The sequence below is a fragment of the Anomaloglossus baeobatrachus genome, chromosome 5, assembly GCF_048569485.1.
Source record: "Anomaloglossus baeobatrachus isolate aAnoBae1 chromosome 5, aAnoBae1.hap1, whole genome shotgun sequence".
Classification (NCBI taxonomy): Eukaryota; Metazoa; Chordata; class Amphibia; order Anura; family Aromobatidae; genus Anomaloglossus; species Anomaloglossus baeobatrachus.
In genome coordinates this window covers 345,516,199-345,537,418 of record NC_134357.1, presented here as the reverse complement: position 1 = coordinate 345,537,418, position 21,220 = coordinate 345,516,199, and the positions used below count along the sequence as shown (strand labels likewise).

Below are 21,220 nucleotides of genomic sequence, written 5' to 3'. Positions count from 1 at the left end.
GGTGCTGTGGCGGTGGCGGTGTCTCTCTGCTTCAGGTTGGGCTGTTGCCGTCAATCGGGACTTGGTTGTTGGGGGATCTACGTCCCCTTCACTGACGGATTCGGCAAATTTGGCGACTCCTAGCCTTGCCGGGGTCCGAGAGGCCCCTGCCCTGGTGCTGACTGTCCTTCGGAACACTGCTCCAGACCACCGGGCACACAGCCAACGGGGTCCTTCCAGGAACTTCCAAACGGTCCCCCTCCAGACAGTCACCGCCGTCGCTGACCTTGCTGATCTGGCCCTACACAAAGCTGGACCCTTCAGGCTTTCTTTCTCTACTCCACTTCACTTGCTTTCCTCCTTTACCACTTCCTTACTTTCACTGCTTGTTGTTTACTCTCTCACTTAGCTCCTCACACTTGCCCTGCCTGGGCTTCTCTGCCTGGTTTCTCCCGCCTCCAGAGCTGTGACCTCCTTGGTGGGCGGAGCCAACCGCCTGGCCCACCCCCTGGTGTGAATCATCAGCCTCTGGAGGAAGGCAACAAGGATTTCTGGTTAGCATTGATGTGCCTACCTGGAGTGTGGGGTGTGGTGGTGTTGTGACCTGTGTCCCCTGGCTTGCCCAGGGCGACACAGAAGGAGGTGTGCGGGATGTTACGTCCCGCTCATCTCCGCCCCTCCGCTGCTATTGGGCGGCCGCTAAGTGACGTCGCTGCTACGCCGCACGGACCGCCCCCTTAGAAAGGAGGCGGATCGCCGGTCACAGGGACATCGCCGGGCAGGTAAGTACGTGTGACGAGTCTGGGCGATGTTGTGCCCGTGTCGCGCAACAGATGGGGGCGGGTACCCACACTAGCGATATCGGGACCGATATCGCAGTGTGTAAAGTAGCCTTAACACATCATCTGGTTGCTTATCTCTGGGAGAACAATGCAATCAGCAGTCTGAAATTGGACAAGTCCAATTGACATCTCTACCAACCATCAGTCGGTGGTCCCCATACACTGTAGACTGCCGGTCAACCCGTCGATATTGGAAGGCTCAGTCAACATTAATTTAATGTGTATGGCGGGTTTAACACTAAGCAAATTAGTGGTTATTTTATTATAGATTTACGTTTGGCACATGCTCTAGGAAAATTGCCCAATATTTCCCAAACTTGCCATACAGTGGCATCATTCATTCACCACATCAATAGGGAAAAAGTATCTGAAATTTTGTTTTAAAAATGTTTTCAATATATTCAGCTATCCATTTAAAAAGTCAGAATGGCAAAAACTACATGTTAAAGAGAAACTGTAGTATGCTTAAAAGGTATACCATCACATACAAGGCTAGCAGATACCAAAGGCGTAATTTATTTGGACCCAACTGTTCACTGTGGTAGGAATATTGCAGCGGTACATTCCGAATTCCCATTATCCAGTAGTGTAAAGGCTGACTAGGAACAATTCTGCGTATATTTGACTGATTTAACATGGCTGCTCTCTTACTGTAAGGGGTAGTCGGACCCCTGGTAGTGAAGGAGCGGTTTTTCCCCCCCTGAAGACGCCACAGTAGTATGGTGGCAAATTGTAAATGTTGATGGTAAAATGTTACCTGTCATAAACTGTTTCCCCACTAGGTGCCAGTGTAGAGCAGTGGTTCCCCTGGTAACAGTGGCAGGGAAGGAAGGGGGCAGGGCAGCCTAGGTGGGGAAGGGAGGGTTCTGAATGCAGAGTCCAGTGTGCTGGGAGATGTGAGAGGCAAGCAAGCTCAGTCTGAGGTGACGGGGCAGAGTGTGGAAGTGGGTGCAGAGGCAGAAGAAGCGGAGACGGGAACACCCGTAGCAAGGAAAAGCAGAGTAAACCCTTGAGAAGAAGTGGAGAAGTCGGAACTAGTCTGGAGCCGGTAGTGAGTACTGGAGCCGTCCCATAGTCTAAACAAACCCCTAGGATAGGGCTGGACTAAACCCGGGATTGGAGTGCAGCTACCAGGGGGATAACACTTGGCCCCTGCAGGCAAAGGAAAGTTACCGGGGAAAAAGGGAACCGTTTTGTAAAGGGAACCGTTTTGTAAGGAAAGAACCTTTAATGTGGAACGTACTGAAGTAAACCTGCTGCAAACAAAGAATGGAAGCGCTATACAATAAATTGGTGTTTAGTTTACCTGCTGTCTGTAACTGCCTCTTTCCTGTGTGTGAAAAGGGAGCTGAAGAGCACAGAAAGAATGCTGACATGTATGTGCCCCTGCCATCCACACTCTGCCCCAACAACACACCTGTTTTGCAAGTAACGGCCGGGCCGGGGTTCAGCCTGCGGCCCACAAGGCGAGGGGACCCGACTACACCCCCTGAGGCGCCCCCTGCCCCTGTTACATTTTGGCGTAGTCGGCAGGATCAAGCCTGCATGCAAGAAACCCCGACCAGAGACTGTGAGGAAGATCAAGTGGTGCCTGACGTGCTGAACAGGCCACAAGATGGCGGCAAGATGGCGGCCGTCCTCATGGACTCAGCAGAGGCGTGAAAAGTTGGCGCCAAACGAAAAACGCTGGGCTGGCCTGGGAGGAAGAAGCCCAGAGTGCACCGCCCAAAGAGGGGAGGTACCTGCCCCAAGAAGCTGCAGAGGTCTAGAGACGGGCGGCGCCGCAAGAAAGAAAAGGCGTCATCAACGCTATGCAGACCTGCTGGGTGAAGCCGGGGGCGGAGTGTGTGCTAAAGCGGGAAAAGAAGAACCGCCTCCACCCTCCCCGGCGCCATTGCAATCCCAGCAGCAGAAGCAACAGTTCCAGTTACCTGCGCTAAACAGAATGGAGGCCAGGACAGACAAGCAAGCCGTAGCGGGCGCGCTGGTGCCCGTAGGACGCAGAAGAGAACGTCCGATGGAGAGCTCGGTGGGAGAGTTACCCACCATCACGTTGCTGGCAAGTATGATACCGGCCGTGACTGGAGTCTCGGAGAAACCAGCAAAGGTCACGTTTTTTACCTCATGGGATGCCGTTACCGGGGAAACGACGATGGAAGTCCGGGCCACCTACAAGTCCCGGCTGACTCTGGGGAGCGGGCCACCAGGAGCATCCGTACAGATTCCGGAGGCGCCCGCATCTGTTAAGGTAGGCCCTCTGCCCCCCTCAGGAGTTAAGGCCCCGTACTGGCAAGATATCCCAGAACCAGAGGTAATCGTCCGGAAGAGAGTGATTTGTTTGCCGTTGAAAACCAGTACTGTTGAAAGCCGGTGAATGTTTCCAGTTACAGTAACGTTAAAAGTACTGAACCCGGGAGGAGCTTAATGCAGAACTGTGCGTGGACTCCTTCCGTGACTGTTAAGAAGGAATCTTGTTGTCTTGTTGTTTTCTGCCCACCCAAAGACCGGGAGCGCTTGGAAATAGCCTCCGGGCAGAAGGTCAGCTAAGACCGGGAGCGCCTGAGGAGGGCCTCCGGGCAGATGTGCGACTAAGACCAGGAGCTTCCCTGGAGGGACTCCGGGCACCGAACTTGTGTGCCAGTCTGTGTGTTTTAAGTATTGTGTTTTCCTACATGTGTTGTTTTGCAGGTACGAACCTCGCCAGGAGGCTGAGGTTAAAGAGGGGAGGAATGTAAGGGGTAGTCGGACCCCTGGTAGTGAAGGAGCGGTTTTTCCCCCCTGAAGACGCCACAGTAGTATGGTGGCAAATTGTAAATGTTGATGGTAAAATGTTACCTGTCATAAACTGTTTCCCCACTAGGTGCCAGTGTAGAGCAGTGGTTCCCCTGGTAACAGTGGCAGGGAAGGAAGGGGGCAGGGCAGCCTAGGTGGGGAAGGGAGGGTTCTGAATGCAGAGTCCAGTGTGCTGGGAGATGTGAGAGGCAAGCAAGCTCAGTCTGAGGTGACGGGGCAGAGTGTGGAAGTGGGTGCAGAGGCAGAAGAAGCGGAGACGGGAACACCCGTAGCAAGGAAAAGCAGAGTAAACCCTTGAGAAGAAGTGGAGAAGTCGGAACTAGTCTGGAGCCGGTAGTGAGTACTGGAGCCGTCCCATAGTCTAAACAAACCCCTAGGATAGGGCTGGACTAAACCCGGGATTGGAGTGCAGCTACCAGGGGGATAACACTTGGCCCCTGCAGGCAAAGGAAAGTTACCGGGGAAAAAGGGAACCGTTTTGTAAAGGGAACCGTTTTGTAAGGAAAGAACCTTTAATGTGGAACGTACTGAAGTAAACCTGCTGCAAACAAAGAATGGAAGCGCTATACAATAAATTGGTGTTTAGTTTACCTGCTGTCTGTAACTGCCTCTTTCCTGTGTGTGAAAAGGGAGCTGAAGAGCACAGAAAGAATGCTGACATGTATGTGCCTCTGCCATCCACACTCTGCCCCAACAACACACCTGTTTTGCAAGTAACGGCCGGGCCGGGGTTCAGCCTGCGGCCCACAAGGCGAGGGGACCCGACTACACCCCCTGAGGCGCCCCCTGCCCCTGTTACATTACCACACAGGCAAAATATGTCTGAATAATAGAAAGAGAGAAATCTAAAACCATAATATTAAGTTCTGTCACATAGTAAGAGGAGAAACAGCTGGGGATTGTTCTGATCCTGCTAGACTGATGAAAACACTTGGTTCATGCCTGTTCCTTTCCCACAGGAGGCTGGAATTGTGTAGCAACTGCAAGCTATTCTTAGCCCGCTAGATATTTCACAGGTAGATACTATTAATTTAGAATCAGCAGCGCACTGAATAGTTCCGGCCATTAAATAATTTTTCCTTTTTAACCCCATGTATTATAGTTATGTGAACAGCTTTATATGGGATTTTGGAATAAAGACATCTGACTTTTCTTACCTTTTTATAAAATAGTAAAAAAAATGCCTTGAATATATAACTGATGTTACACAAAAGGTAAAAGCTATCTAAACCCTTGGGATCGGCTGACATGTCTGTGGACCTCCCAAGTCTCCCTTGACGGCAGATGTCAGCCTGGTAGGATTTCAACATTTTTAGTTCTTTGGTTCCTTCAAAAGAATATAGAACTTTGGCATTGGACAACCCATGTAAACAGGTTATAATGGTGTAAAATAAGAAAAAATACTTACCGTACCTTACCAATCCCCTGCTGGTCCATTGCTGCCACTTCACTAGTATCCACCTGTGCCTCTGTTTTACGGCTCCATGACATGTAATTCCTTGGCTGAATTCCCTGCATTTTTATTATCCTCAGTGATCACTATCTTCCTTAGATGTACTTCACCATAGCAGTTTTTATGCCTGCTGCTGGAGAAATAATGCCATTGGAGGAAGTAAAGGGTGAACTTCCAGCCTACTGATTGGCCTGACAGGTTCCTTTTGTCACTAAGCTACCCTGTCTACAGTAATGTAGTACAAATATATAAAAAAGACAGACCCGCACATCCAATTGGTGTTAACAGGTGCTAGTTGAAAACACAATATAACTACAAAACACATACAGCTGCACTCTAAAATGCTAACAATGAATAAGGGAACTCTGGTTTTGCATTACGGCTATAGGAATATTTGAAAAAAGAGATATTTATCTTATGTATTGGCCAATGCATGTGAGGCCGGTAACCAGTGATAAGGTATATCTCAATATACCGAGACCCTAACTCAGATGCCTCTATCTGAGTAAAAGCCTACATGTCTGGACAGCTAGTATCCAGCTGTATTATTATTATTATTATTATTATATATTCATTCCCCTTTATAGCTGGATACTAGCTGCCAGACATGTAGGTTTTTAACCCAGATAGAGGCATTTGAGTTAAGGTCCTGGTGTATTGAGATATACCTTGTCGCTGATTACTGGGCTCACATGCATTGGCCAATACATAAGCTAAATATCTCTTTTTTCAAATATTCCTATAGTAGTAGTGCAATGCTAGAGTTCTCTTATTCATTGTTAGCATTTTAGAGTGCAGCTGTATATGTTTTGTAGTTACAGTAATTTAGTTTCAGGTAATACAATCCAACTGTAGTAATTATTAGCCATATCCTTAAAGTGGGTGTCCTATACATAACATAAATCATGACCACTGGGACTCTCACCGATCAGAGGACCAAAGATCCTTTAGTTGTAATGAGCGTGTGTGACCACTGTTCCATTGACTGTTTGTAGTAGTGGTGGGCACACATGCTCATTACAACTCCAAAGGGACTTGGGACCACCTGATTTTTGGATCTGTAGGAGTCTCATTAGCTAAACCCCATTGGTCATACAGTTATCATCTGAGCTGTGTATAGATGATAAACGTTGCATACGTTCTTAAGTAGCTTGAAGCTACGAATTGCAATAAGGGTGCTCGCTGATGTTTCATTCAATGAGAATCTGTATTGTGTCCTACCTTATGAATCAATCCATTCTTTCTGCACATGGTGGAAGGGGAAGCATCATTTTTGATCCCTGGGGTTTTGTTGTGATTAAATGTACACTAACACTATACAGTACAAGGCGCTAACAACCTGCCGATATAGATCATGAGAATCACGCTAATTAGCTGCCTGTTTTGCAAGATGTTTACATAATTAGTCGGAATTAAAAGTTTATCCGTTGTGAAGTACTTGAAGTAAGTTTGTAAGAAACGCACAAATTAATTGCTGATCCTTTAAAAAAAAAATTAAAAATCCGCTATATGGTTAAGCATGACAGGTCTATTATACTGAATGATATCTTCATTTATACCCTTAATACATAAGGTAAACTAATGATGCTTGAACTAATTATACCGATCATTAATATAAAAGTGCTATACTAACACATAATAGCTCATTAAGGACTTGCAAGTAGCTTTTTATGTTCTCAGTTTAATTATGTGTCTTAGGCTAAGTTCACATTTCCGTTGATTTGTATCAGTCACATGCGTCGCTTGACGCATGTGACTGATGCGCTGTTCAACGCTGTACAACAGATGACAAAGAACAGAATTCTTTGTCGGATTCCGTTGTGTGCGGGGGGCGGAGTTCGGGGGCAGAACCGAGCGGGGGGCGGGGCCAGGCGCTGAGGATGTCAGTGGAAGTGCTGCGGTCTGCATGGCTGGGGACAGGTGAGTGTATCTGTGAGTGAGTGAGTGTGTGTATGTGCATGTATGTATGTATGTGTGTGCACATGCAAAGTGCGGGAGGGGGCGGAGCCGAGCGGGGGGCGGGGCCAGGCGCTGAGGATGTCAGTAGAAGTGCTGCGGTCTGCATGGCTGGGGACAGGTGAGTGTATCAGTGAGTGAGTGTGTGTATGTGTATGTATGTATGTATGTATGTGTGTGCACATGCAAAGTGCGGGAGGGGGCGGAGCCGAGCGGGGGGCGGGGCCAGGCGCTGAGGATGTCAGTGGAAGTGCTGCGGTCTGCATGGCTGGGGACAGGTGAGTGTATCTGTGAGTGAGTGAGTGTGTGTATGTGCATGTATGTATGTATGTATGTATGTATGTATGTATGTGTGTGCACATGCAAAGTGCGGGAGGGGGCGGAGCCGAGCGGGGGGCGGGGCCAGGCGCTGAGGATGTCAGTGGAAGTGCTGCGGTCTGCATGGCTGGGGACAGGTGAGTGTATCTGTGAGTGAGTAAGTGTGTGTATGTGCATGTATGTATGTATGTATGTATGTATGTATGTGTGTGCACATGCAAAGTGCGGGAGGGGGCGGAGCCGAGCGGGGGGCGGGGCCAGGCGCTGAGGATGTCAGTAGAAGTGCTGCGGTCTGCATGGCTGGGGACAGGTGAGTGTATGTGTGAGTGAGTGTGTGTATGTGCATGTATGTATGTATGTATGTATGTATGTATGTATGTGTGTGTGTGCACATGCAAAGTGCGGGAGGGGGCGGAGCCGAGCAGGGGGCGGGGCCAGACGAGGGTGTCAGTGCTTGTCTGCATGGCTGGGGACAGGTGTGTGTGTGTGTGTGTGTGTGTACATACATGTGCGGAGTGCGGGAGGGGGCGGGGCCGAGCAGGGGGCGGGGCCAGACGAGGGTGTCAGTGGCAGTGCTTGTCTGCATGGCTGGGGACAGGTGTGTGTGTACATACATGTGCGGAGTGCGGGAGGGGGCGGGGCCGAGCAGGGGGCGGGGCCAGACGAGGGTGTCAGTGCTTGTCTGCATGGCTGGGGACAGGTGTGTGTGTGTGTGTGTGTGTGTACATACATGTGCGGAGTGCGGGAGGGGGCGGGGCCGAGCAGGGGGCGGGGCCAGACGAGGGTGTCAGTGGCAGTGCTTGTCTGCATGGCTGGGGACAGGTGTGTGTGTGTGTGTGTGCATACATGTGCGGAGTGCGGGAGGGGGCGGGGCCGAGCGGGGAAGTGTCGGCCTCCCTGCACACGTAACCAGCCTAAATATCGGGTAATAGCAAAGCACCCGATGTTTACCTTGGTTACCCGATATTTACCTTGGTTACGGGCCTACACCGCTTAGCGCTGGCTCCTTGCACCGTAACCAGGGTAAATATCGGGTAACCAACCAAAGCTGGTGACGTGTGCAGGGAGCCAGAGAGCATGCGCAGCGAAATCCGACGGATCTCGCTGCTCAAAAAACGTTACATGCTGCGTTCCTCCCGCCCGGCGGTCAGTCGTTCCACGACTGATCAGTCGGGCGGAGGGTGCAACGCAGCATCATCAGTCACAATCCGCTGCTCATACAAGTCTATGGGAGCAGCGGAATCCGCTAAACGGATTCCGCTGTTTACAAGAGCAGCGGATTGTGACTGATAGATTTTAGCGGAAATGTGAACTTAGCCTTAAAGAGCAGCTCCAGTCAGATATGACACTTCTCTAACTTATTTAGTTGCTTAGTGTTGTTGTTAAAAGGGAAGTCCTTTCCAAAAAAATCATTTTTTTTGTCAGCCTAGATAGACAATAAAGTGATCACAGTGTGTCCTGCGGCTGAGCGGTCCAGTGATCATATCTCGGATGTGTCACGGCCTGTCATGGAGGTGTCACGGCCAGCTGACAATCCAGTGGTATCGAGTGTTAGAAAATCCCAAAAATTTGCAGCATGTGTTGTTATCTGAGTTTCCTGTTTCTACAGCAGCGGATTCTATGACCCTGGGAAACTGTCAGTTTTTCATCTCAGTTGCCAGCCACACAGGGCCTCAGGGGTTACTCGTCACCTGGCCAATGGTTTTGTGGGGTTGCTGTGACTGGCCTGACCTGGCTCCGTGGCCCCATCGGCTACATGTAAAAGACAAACGAACGGGTGTCCGATGTAAAGGGGCATGGAAGGAGGGTGAAGGGTCCCTGGCAAGAGGTGTCACCGGTTGCAGTGGCGACGGGGGTCCTGGTCTCCTCCGCCGCGGACCCTTCCTGCAACTTTTCCTCTCCCAGGAGCGGTGTTGGATCGGAATGGGGGATGCTTTGCAGCACCACCCGTGGTGCACGGCCAGGAATTGACCGCTGCTGCGAGATGTTGCTTTCCTCCAGGGCTGATGTTAATGCAGCCCAGATAGTCCAGCTCCCCACAGGTGGAGCGAGCCCCAGAGAGGATGAGGACGATGGGGACGGCTGAAGCACGGGGCGGCGGCGCAGGCAAAGACAAGGACGACACCGGCGCTACCCCGGATGCTATTGTCACTGTGCTCCAGGAAAGTGGGTGGTGGGCGATGGGACATGAAATCCCCAACCCCTGCAGATTTGTTAGAGTCCATGAAGGTGTCCCCAACCGAGGGTTCCGCACCCCGACTGCACTGGCACTGTGGACGCGGTTAAACTCCCCCCCCAGCTGCCATGTCTCCTCTGTCTCACCATGTCCACCGGTCGCCTCTGTCTCTCGCCCTCTTCTAGTCTGGTCGGTCATAGCTATAGAAGCTTTGTGAAGCACTCTCTATAGTAGCCGTGGTACTACAAGTCCCATGCTGTTCTAGCACTCTCTCCCCCCCTCCCCGAGATAGCTCCTAAGCACACATCCCAGGCGAACCCCCTAAGGGGAGCTGAGTGAAGCACTCCCCCCAGGGGACCAGTTGTTCCTTCGCTGTCTCAGACTGTTCTGAAGTCAAAACTGTTTGTGTCCCTCTTACTCACTCACTGCCCCCACCCTTGGGATGACTGTTAGTGGCTGTTGACCGGGTAACCTGGAATTCCCCAGACTGTCCAGCTTCTTGTGTAAGTGGTGACTCATAGCTAGATGTTTTGTGTAAGTGAAACAAACAACACCAGTGATCAACTCCTTCATCACCCGAGTCCAAGCATTGCACCCAAATGAAATGCAATGCCCTATGGCGACTGAACCCCAGGGGCACCATACTGCAGCCGCGGATCCTGCTATACCTGCTAGGTGTCCGTCCCACTGTAGTATGGTGTGCATGCTGCAGCCGCGGATTCCGCTGTACCTGCAAGGTGTTTGTCCCCCTGTAGTATGGTGTGCATGCTGCAGCCGCGGATATACCTACTAGGTGTCTACCCCCGGTAATATGGTGTGCATGCTGCAGCCGCGGATCCCGCAATACCTGCTAGGTGTCCGTCCCACTGTAGTATGGTGTGCATACTGCAGCCGCCGATCCCACTTTACCTGCTTGGTGTCCATCCCCCTGGAGTATGGTGTGCATACTGCAGCCGCGGATCCCGCTTTACGTGCTTGGTGTCCATCCCCCTGGAGTATGGTGTGCATCCCCCTGGAGTATGGTGTGCATACTGCAGCCGCGGATCCCGCTTTACCTTCTTGGTGTGCATCCCCCTGGAGTATGGTGTGCATACTGCAGCCGCGGATCCCGCTTTACGTGCTTGGTGTCCATCCCCCTGGAGTATGGTGTGCATCCCCCTGGAGTATGGTGTGCATACTGCAGCCGCGGATCCCGCTTTACCTGCTTGGTATCCATCCCCCTGGAGTATGGTGTGCATCCCCCTGGAGTATGGTGTGCATACTGCAGCCGCGGATCCCGCTTTACGTGCTTGGTGTCCATCCCCCTGGAGTATGGTGTGCATCCCCCTGGAGTATGGTGTGCATACTGCAGCCGCGGATCCCACTTTACCTGCTTGGTGTCCATCCCCCTGGAGTATGGTGTGCATGGTGCAGCCTCTCAGTATCCATGATGTAATTGTTAACATGGGCAGAAAAAGAAATTGCAGTTTCCTTGCACTCTTCACCTTTCACATGTCTGTATGTGAGAAGCCTCTGGGTAGGAGGACTAGACAGCGGATTTCTCATGAATATGCAAATCCTTTCCGCTGACACAGGAGTATCTGACTGAATGAGAAAAATTAGCAGGCTTGCAGCAGCCCAGCAGGAGCGAGGAGGAAGAAGAAGGTAGAATATTTTTTACTGGCTTGATTAAAGCTGCTTTAGAGTCCATAGGAGCCAAGCTTTAAATTAACTTTAATTACCAGTGCCGCACTACCATCTGTATGGAGAACCTTAGATCTCTAGTTCACAGGACCGGAGCCGACAGTATTTTTCCTATTATTTTATGGACATTGTATTGTAGTAAAGGAATTGTTTTATTGTAAAGGATTAAAGGGCAACGAAACCCAGGAATTAATGAGATAGTGAAAACTAGATTTATGGAGAAATCTGGCAGATAAAATAAGGTTTCATCTCCTTCTAGATTCCTTCCTCTTTATTCCGGGGCCAGAAATTAGTTGAATAGGCAGTTCTATGTGTGTCTGTTCTTCATTGCAGACAGAACTGTATGCAGAGGCTTCCACTGCAGCAAACTGCCCACATCCAGAGGAAAAATCAGCTAAAAGGAAGACTATACATTGAAAACGTACAAAAATTAAGATATCTCAACAGTTCGCCTATAGTAGAATAAAGCATACTATGATTAAATGGATATTTCCAAAATGGCAATATTTTTTTTACAAAGCACAGAATTTGTATGATTATTGTTAATATATAAGCCCAACGTATTTCTTTTTGTCTTTTTTCATATCCTGCTATTCTGATCATTTAGCTTAACAGAGCTGAATGGAGGGTCATAGTCTTATCTGCGAAATCTACCTTTCACTTTAGCACACTGCTTCTACTCAGTGCTGCAGGCCCCTCTCCATACTCTCTTGTGTTCTTCCTGGTAGAGATGGATTGATCTCAACTTGGAACATTTTTATTTACAATTCTTTGAGAAGTGATAACCATTGATAGCTTAGAATGTAATCACTTTGACCCAATATTTGACCAATATTTATTGCTATTTGCAAACTCCACATTTCATTGGTGGTTCATGAGGATCTTCAGACCATAATAATGCTCACTCCTGCATGAATAGCAGAACTGAGCATGAAACAGCTGAGCTGTACTTCAACATTGCAGTCAGAAAAAAGATGATGCCATGAGGATTCTGGGGGACGTTTTATTAGACAGGGTAATAGGTTCATCGGTTTTTCATGAATTATACAGGAAATGCATATGCAGCTGAACTCGGCTACAACCTGGCTTTCAGATGTTTTTTAGACAGGTTTATTAGGTGCATCTGAGATGCTATACCAACAGTAGTAGAGCTACTGGATGATGGATGCAGTGGCATCGGAGGGTAACGAGAGCCCCAGGAGTTATCAATTGGCTGAGGAGGTGTAATACCTGCAAAGCAACACAGATTTATGGACAGGTTGTATTGTCACACATTATTAATTCTATATGTACAGAAAGCAGTGAGCACATTGTGATTTACAATGATCTGTATGGATAAACATTAACTGGTCACTTTTGTTTAAGTAAACTTTATATAAACCAATAATATAACTAAATGTAACAAACTTAATATATCTGATCGGAGACGTCTGCATCTTTTTCCCATTATGAGACATTTGTTTCCCTACCTATGATTGCAAGCTGACTGAAGTATCAGGTTATAGCTCCTATTAAAGTATTGACATTGGATGGGGAAAGGGGACGGAGGAGCAGAGGATGGCACTGACAAAGTTATATGCACAGATTGTGAAGTAGAATCTAGGAAATAATTTCTCAGTCCAGGGCTTGGCTCACAGCTACTCTGCTCAGTTCTGTGTAGAATCTACAAAATAATTTCTTAGTCCAGGGCTTGGCTCACAGCAATTCTGCTCAGTTCTCTGTAGAATCTAGGAAATAAATTCTCAGTCCAGTGCTTGGTTCACAGCTACTCTGCTCAGTTCTGTGTAGAAACTAGGAAATAATTTCTCAGTCCAGTGCTTGGTTCACAGCTACTCTGCTCAGTTCTGTGTAGAAACTAGGAAATAATTTCTCAGTCCAGTGCTTGGCTCACAGCTACTCTGCTCAGTTCTCTGTAGAAACTAGGAAATAATTTCTCAGTCCAGTGCTTGGTTCACAGCTACTCTGCTCAGTTCTGTGTAGAAACTAGGAAATAATTTGTCAGGCCAGTGCTTGGTTCACATCTACTCTGCTCAGTTCTGTGTAGAAACTAGGAAATAATTTCTTAGTCCAGTGCTTGGTTCACAGCTACTCTGCTCCTTTCTGTGCAGAATCTAGGAAATAATTTCTCAGTCCAGTGATTGATTCACATCTACTCTGCTCAGTTCTGTGTAGAATCTAGGAAATAAATTCTCAGTCCAGTGCTTGGCTCACAGCTACTCTGCTCAGTTCTGTGTAGAAACTAGGAAATAATTTCTCAGGCCAGTGCTTGGCTCACAGCTACTCTGCTCAGTTCTGTGTAGAATCTAGGAAATCATTTCTCAGGCCAGTGCTTGGCTCACAGCTACTCTGCTCAATTCTGTGTAGAAACTAGGAAATAATTTCTCAGTCCAGGGCTTGGTTCACAGCTACTCTGCTCAGTTCTGTGTAGAAACTAGGAAATAATTTCTCAGGCCAGTGCTTGGCTCACAGCTACTCTGCTCAGTTCTGTGTAGAAACAAGGAAATGATTTCTCAGTCCAGTGCTTGGTTCACAGCTACTCTGCTCCTTTCTGTGCAGAATCTAGGAAATAATTTCTCAGTCCAGTGATTGATTCACATCTACTCTGCGCAGTTCTGTGTAGAATCTAGGAAATAATTTCTCAGTCTAGTGCTTGGGTCACAGCTATTCTGCTGAGTTCGGTTTTATAACTGCTGCTTCTGTCCTCATACTTACCAGAGTATGAAGAGCAGAAATTCCTAACATGTTTGTGTTCTGTATGGTAGACATTATAGCAGCTAGTTTTCACCCACTAGATCAAAAGTGAACATCAGAGATAGCTCTGTCAGAGTGAAAAATTAGTTACAAATGCTGGCTGCAAGTCATATAATGCTGAGAAATCATATATACACGTCAACTTATTCTTAAAATGTTACTGAAACTACAGAGGGGTTGACTATCTGCCTATTTTTATTGTTGGTCTTGTAAAAAATTCAATTGTCTCTTAGCTTTGTATGGCTCTCTCCTGAAGCATTTGGTAGCTCCATGGACAGTAAAAATCTCGCGTGTTAGGCAATGAGCCATGCTTGATACATTTTATAGGTCATTCCATTTTCCAGTAGATCGCCTTTGACATTTAATTGTAAAGTAGTCAATATTCTCACTTTTCTATATCAATTTAATGTCATTTTTGGCCATGACCAATGCAATAAGGAATCTTTTAAAGACGACAAGCCTGAGACTTATGGTTGTCCTTTTCTCTCTCCACAGAGCTGGTTGAAGACATATGGCTATTTGCTCCCATATGATATTAGAATATCAGCTTTACATTCAGGAAAAGCTATGCAGTCCGCAGTTGCGACCATGCAACAGTTCTACGGGATTCCGGTGACTGGAGTGCTGGACCAAATGACCATTGAGTGAGTACAGATGAGTCCACCTTAACCTTCATTGAATTAGGGTTGACTTACCGAAAAAATAGCTTTCCATATGCCTTATTTTGGAATATACATCTAGAAGTTATTTGCATTACATTGACAATACTCACGTGAATAATTGCTTTGTTTAACTGCCTTGTTTAACTGCATAAAACAAGTGCTCAAACAACTACCGGTATGTGTATGCAAAAATGGGAAAAAAAGTTATATGTTCCAAAACACAGACATAACAACATGGGTCTTTCCTCCCAGAAAAAAAAAATATCTGGGTCCTAAAGTAATTAAGAAGGAGAGACCTGAGAAAGTTTCCTCCGAGATTTATTCTTTTATCTGATGCAATCGTTATAACATTCAGTCTTGATCTGAATAATGTTCCATTTCCTTCTAAATCTGGAAAAATGTTCAAGCTGTGCACCACATGGGAATTTCATGTCATTGCAATTATAATTAGTGTCCGAGAATAATTTTTAAGTGGTTGTGATGAATTTTAGACTAGTGGGACAAATTTTTCATTGACCTGAACGAGTTAAGACCGAACTAGAGACAGAAATAGTTACTCCATACTTAAAGATTATGTTAATTTATCTTTTTGGTAAAGATACTGCTTTTATCCATATAAAATATATTTTCAGTGTAAAATCTGAATATCCTCTTGCCCGGATGATGGGTTTCTTGTAAAACATAAATCTCGGGCATTTTCCGGTCGTGTTAATGTGCTAGTTAGCACCAGTACAGAGGGGGACAGTGTTGGGGATGGACTCAAAGACCACTCCAGTGTTTATATAGCCCCTATATGGGCTGAAGGGGATCTTTTAAATACAGCAATGGGTTAAAAAGACTGATAAAATTCACAACTTAAAGGGAACCTGTCAGCAGATTTGGGTCCTATAACTTGCGGCCACCACCAGTGGCCTCTTATATACAGTATTCTAACATGCACCTGCTCGGGAACGGTGAGTGTGTATGACGTAGGACGCGTCATGCACATAGGCCTCAGAAGGAGGACAAAGATAGCCGAAGGAGGAGGCGCCGGCAGCGGAGTCGCCCATATGACCCAACTCCACCGCAGCGACCGTTTAAGTATTATAAAGTGATTTGTACGCTCTACACAGCAGCCTGGGCTCTTATATATAACATGTTAGAATGCTTTATATAAGAGCCCACTGGTGGTGGTGGCCGCAGCTTATAGGCCCCAAACCTGGTGACAGGTTCCCTTTAAAGAGGACTTGTCTTGAATCCAAATCATGAGTTTGCCACCTTTGCAGAATCCCTGTGCTGCCCTCAATCTGCCTATGTACTTCACTTTTCATTTGTCCCCCTGTTGTGAAGATACGCCATTTTTTGCTTTTGCTGTCCAGTATACTTATTCCTGGCTTGTGGTCCAAGAGGGCATGTCAGAAGAGTTTTCTCTGGGGACTTGAGGGTCTTCTGCCCTCTAAAATACTACCTATCTTGAACTATTTGACTTCTGCAGCCTCTATGTATCATAGTATGTAGCCGACTTTAGGCTTCATTCAGACATCCATGTTGCACAGAGACGTCTTGATCCGTTTTTTTTTCACGGAAAGACAGATGAGTTCTAAACCTTGCTGAACTAACTGATGGATTGACCATTAAAAAGGTTTTCAGTTTTCAGAAAAGTTGTCGTAAAACCCCCCACCAAACTGTTGTTCACTCACCCTCCCCTGGTCCAGAGCTAAGTCTCCTCCACTGCTCCCAGTTACTGTTGTTGTCTGCAGCGGTGACCTCACATTATCAGTGCTGCAGCCAATCTCTGAGCTTGGTAGCTTTGCTCATGTAGATAGCACAAGCCACTGAGCTGATTGATTGGTTTCAACGCTGTTATGTGACATTATCCCTGCAGACAACAACAGGCATCAGGAGCAGTGGAGGAAACTCAGCCCTGGACCCGGTGGTGGGTGAGTGAAGAACACTTTGCTTGCTTTTTATACAACAAACTATACTTGGGGACATAACTTTCCTGAAAATGGAAAACCCCTTTAATGCATTCTACAATTTATTACATACTGCCATGCAGGCTATAGAACATGGGTCCACAACCACCGGTCCACAGACCAGGACCAGGCCGTTGAGGGGTTTTTGACGGTCCGTGGTGCTGCCGCAAACCAGCCCTAAACACTGACGATGTACTCTGCTCTGCGGCGGCTCAGAGCACACTTTTTGAGGTGGATGCAGTCCGCTGCCCCATCACAACACGCATAATATTCTTTGCCGGGAGCCTCTTGGCAGAGAATATTATGCGGGGCGTGCCGTAGCGGTGCAGCGGGCTGGCCTCAGTAGACACGGCTCCCGGCACAGCACATTATGTGGGGCATGGTGGGCGGGACGGCGATCTGGCCACAGTGTCATGGCTCCTGGCGGGGATCTGGTCTACAGCGCTCTTTGGTGTATAATGCTGCTAAATACCAGTGCTGTACACTGAGGCTCAATGTACAGTGCTGCTACTCTACTCGCAGCATTTGCTCAGAGAGGAGCAGGGACAAGAACACCATATGTGTCCAGCCCTCTTTCCCCTCCTGCTAGCTGTATTCTCTCTATAACCCCGCCCCATGTAACTAAAGCCCACCCCTGCCCCACCCCTACCCCGCCTTTCCAGGCCATGGAAAAAATGGTCTTGCTTGAAGCTGGTCCCTGGTGCAAACAAGGGTGGGGACCACTGCTATAGAAGACAATATTTTTATTGGAACCTGACTGTAAAGTTTTGTAGCCAAAAATATATACATTTCAACATCAAAAGTGACCAGCAAAGGTGTCCACTTGCTTTAATTTTTCTTTTTTAAATTGGCAATGCACATTACAATAAAGATGGCAGATTATCTAATAAGTAGGAGGGGTGTTGGCAGGGTCTCTACTCTTTTACTATTGAAATACTTGTTCATTTTGAAGGGCGCTCTGCTGACAGCCGTCTCGTATATCTTGTATTCGGCAATTCTTATTCTCTGTACCATATCCAGAAAAGTGATTGGCATTCTTAAAGGGAATCTGTCAGCAGGTTTTTCTATCTCATCTGGCAGCTGGATAATGTAGGCAAAGAATCTGTGAATCCAATAATGTTGTGCTTAGATTACTGTCTGGAGCCGTTGTGACACAATCAGTGCATTTAACTTTAGTTATGTAGCTGAGTCTAGGGAGCTGTCCTGCCCACACCAGGCTCTCTATGGAGATTGTGCATTGACAGTCAGGTGTCAATCACAGCAGGGGTGTACCGGACTACTATGCATGTGAGCTTCTAGTCCTGTAATGTTAATCACTAGGTGATAAAGTCGTTAGGATTAAGTAAACAACATCACACAGCCTGATAAGAGAGGCATAGTTGAGCTTTGTTTTTTAACCCCTACAGCATGCTGTCCTCAGCTTACGTAGCAAAAACCTGCTGACATATTCCCTTTAATAAGTAGTGTAACCACTTATCTTCCGATCTCCATCTATTATTGCTGCTTTACCTTTAGTGTCCTTTCATAAAGTTAAAATTGTAATTTTGTGTGTCTGCTTTACATAGGATGTAACCGTTGCCATCTTCATACACCACCAGATTCAGAAGTTCTCTATAAAATATATCTTTCACTGAGATAGTATAATAAATGACACTATAACAGAGTTCTCATAATCGGTACTGTGGAAAGTATTTCAGTGTTAACCCTTCCTGTTTCATATAGCAGAGGCACTTGTGCCCGAGGTGCAAATTTCCAGTGGCGTGCTGTAAAAAATGTAATATAATGGTCATCATGTAAGGAGAAGTAAAATTCCCCACACAATCCTATAAGGTCTATTGTCAGGCAGCTCATCATAGGGAATGGTAACTTTGATGTATTTCCCGGTCTTGTGGATCAGTGATCACAGTGGTGTTTGCTCTCTTTTTTTCCCATTTAATGATCATGTAGGTGGATGAAAAAGCCTCGCTGCGGGGTACCTGACCTTCCTCACTTAAGCCATAAAAGAAGGAACAAGAGATATGCACTAACAGGCCAGAAGTGGAGACAGAAACACATCACATACAGGTATGGATTTCTCGTAAAGAGACAGCACAAAGCTAATGGTGACCGCTCACATTGGTAGCCACATTTTTTTCAGTCTGCTTTTTTTCAGTCTCTACTCCATTGTTATATGGAAACAACACACAATTACTTTCCGTATAGCAGGAAGAATTGAAGAGAATGATTGGGAACACATTGTAAGGAATGTTCTAGATTTTATAAAGCATCTACTAGTTTAATTTGTGGCTAAAAATATTATGTTTCTGTTAGATTTCATTAAAAAAAAGTTTCATTTTTTGCATTTTGTATTGCAGTATGTATTGCTACCTGCAGAATGAGTTAACGGAGAATCTGTCAGCTAGCCTGGGAGTCTCTAACTCTTTTATTCTGTTATTTTCTGAGCTTCTCTTTGCTGATTTATGAGCACAGATCACATCAAAGTAAAAACAGCAGGAAAACAAAAGCCTATAAAAGCCAAACAGTGCAATTTTTTTTATGAAACCCAATGGCAAAAATGATTTTACATGTATTTAGGTAAAAAGAAAATTGTCCATAAAGGTAGATAAATGCAGTACTCCATAACATGCACCAAGAGAACAAAACCTCACGAGACACCAGCCCAGAGCACTGACATCTTACTTTTAGTCATTAACTACCTGGGCATGTAGAGGTTGATGATTGCCATAAAGGAGTTGTCTGAGAGCTTAGTATATCAACAAAGCAGCAGGAAATATTATAAAATATACAAAGAAACTCACCCGAAGTCTGAGGCAGTCCCCGGTGGCTTCTCCTCACCCACACATGTACAGGGACAGGTCTGTCTTCATGTATGCATATAGGGAGATCTGTCAATCTGGGGCAGTGGGCAGGGAGAAGCCTCCAGGGACCTTCCTAGGACTAGACTCAAAGTACACAGACGGTTTGCCAAAATTAGTTTTGTCTGAATCATACTGCTTGTGGTTCAGGCGGGTTCCCTTTATAAGGTTACATCGTATTATAGCATAGTAAAGGTCTGTTTCTGCTGGTGTGTGAGTGGGGGGAGGGCCCACACATATCAATGTCACACTGACCTCATGAGCAACTCATTGACTATCTCCAGCAGAATTGTGAGTGCAGCTGTGGGTTATAATTCTGGCTATAACTCAGGGTCAACGCAAGATATGCAATGTAAGGGTTCACTCACATCTACTTTTAAATACGGCTCGTTCAATGCAATAAAAAATGTAATGCACTTACACTAGTGTTAATCAATAAGTCAGTGCTGATCTGTGATTTTTTTTTTGTCCACATATATGCAAATTAAATACTTGCGGATATGTGCCCGCCCCCACTTAGGGTCTGGGGAATCCTGACTGCACACAGTGTGCGCACTGTGAGGATTCAAAAGTCTGCAGTTACACAGTGATTACAAACTTCAACCCTAAAGGCCCTGTCACACACAGAGATAAATCTGCGGCAGATCTGTGGTTGCAGTGAAATTGTGGACAATCAGTGCCAGGTTTGTGGCTGTGTACAAATGGAACAATATGTCCATGATTTCACTGCAACCACAGATCTGCCAAAGATTTATCTCTGTGTGTGACGGGGCCTTAAGCCTGGGCAGCCCCTTTCATTCTATAACCTATAGTAACCTTTGATAGATTAATCCCACCACACATTTTTGGAAGTAATTTTATTCCTTATCTTGTCTTCCTTTCCAGCATACACAATTATACTCCTAAAGTAGGAGAACTGGACACTAGAAAAGCAATCCGACAGGCTTTTGATGTGTGGCAGAAGGTGACTCCTCTTACATTTGAAGAAATCCCCTATCAAGAAATTAAAACGTCGCATAAAGAAGCAGACATTATGATATTTTTTGCTTCTGGATTTCACGGGGACAGCTCTCCATTTGACGGGGAGGGTGGATTTTTAGCACATGCCTATTTTCCTGGACCTGGCATAGGAGGAGATACACATTTTGATTCGGATGAGCCCTGGACACTTGGGAATTCCAATCATGATGGTGAGTTATCTTATACAATGCCTCTCTGCTTTCAGCATTTGCTGTATTGCCAAGTTTTACAATTGGTGCCATGACACTGGGTACAATACTATAAGTCTGCCTTTGAAATAATTGGTATTCAAGAATTGCTCGCATCATAAGAGGTGACAAAGCTGATGGGACTGCAATAAATGCTGCAATACCCCACAAAAAAGTGCAGAAAAACCCCAATATAGGGTGTACGAGGTTATTATGGCATACATTGCAGCCCAGTCCAATTCAATTTAAGGATATGAATCTTCAGTCCTGGCAGAAGTATCTATTACAGGAAGACATTCTTCTGTAAATCAGACCAGGCAGATGCAAAGTAACTTCCTTCTAGCAGCAGAAGAGTCTGAAGGATGAAGATTATGACTAGAGATAGTGACTGGCACTGATGACTCTGTATGTCCCAACTTAGGAAACCTGTCTATACTCGTAACGAATAGTTGGATGCTCGGATGGGCTTGACTCGTTTACCAAGTATAATGGGGAACTTGAGCATTTTCCGGAAGGTCTTCCAACTGCTCATTATGAGTATCAAGCACCCGAGCATGGTAGTGCTTGCTCATTACTAGCCAGCGAGCAC

The 21,220-nt window shown here is 46.5% G+C and overlaps 1 protein-coding gene across 1 annotated transcript in view; it reads left to right on the top strand.

The window, feature by feature from the left end:
* Positions 1–21,220, top strand: part of MMP24 (matrix metallopeptidase 24) — a 241,791-nt gene that overhangs the window by 160,355 nt on the left and 60,216 nt on the right. The window contains exons 2-4 of the mRNA XM_075351750.1: positions 14,447–14,595; positions 18,516–18,632; positions 20,309–20,613. Of these exons, the coding sequence (XP_075207865.1) occupies positions 14,447–14,595; positions 18,516–18,632; positions 20,309–20,613 (571 nt within the window). The remainder of the gene's footprint in view (positions 1–14,446; positions 14,596–18,515; positions 18,633–20,308; positions 20,614–21,220) is intronic.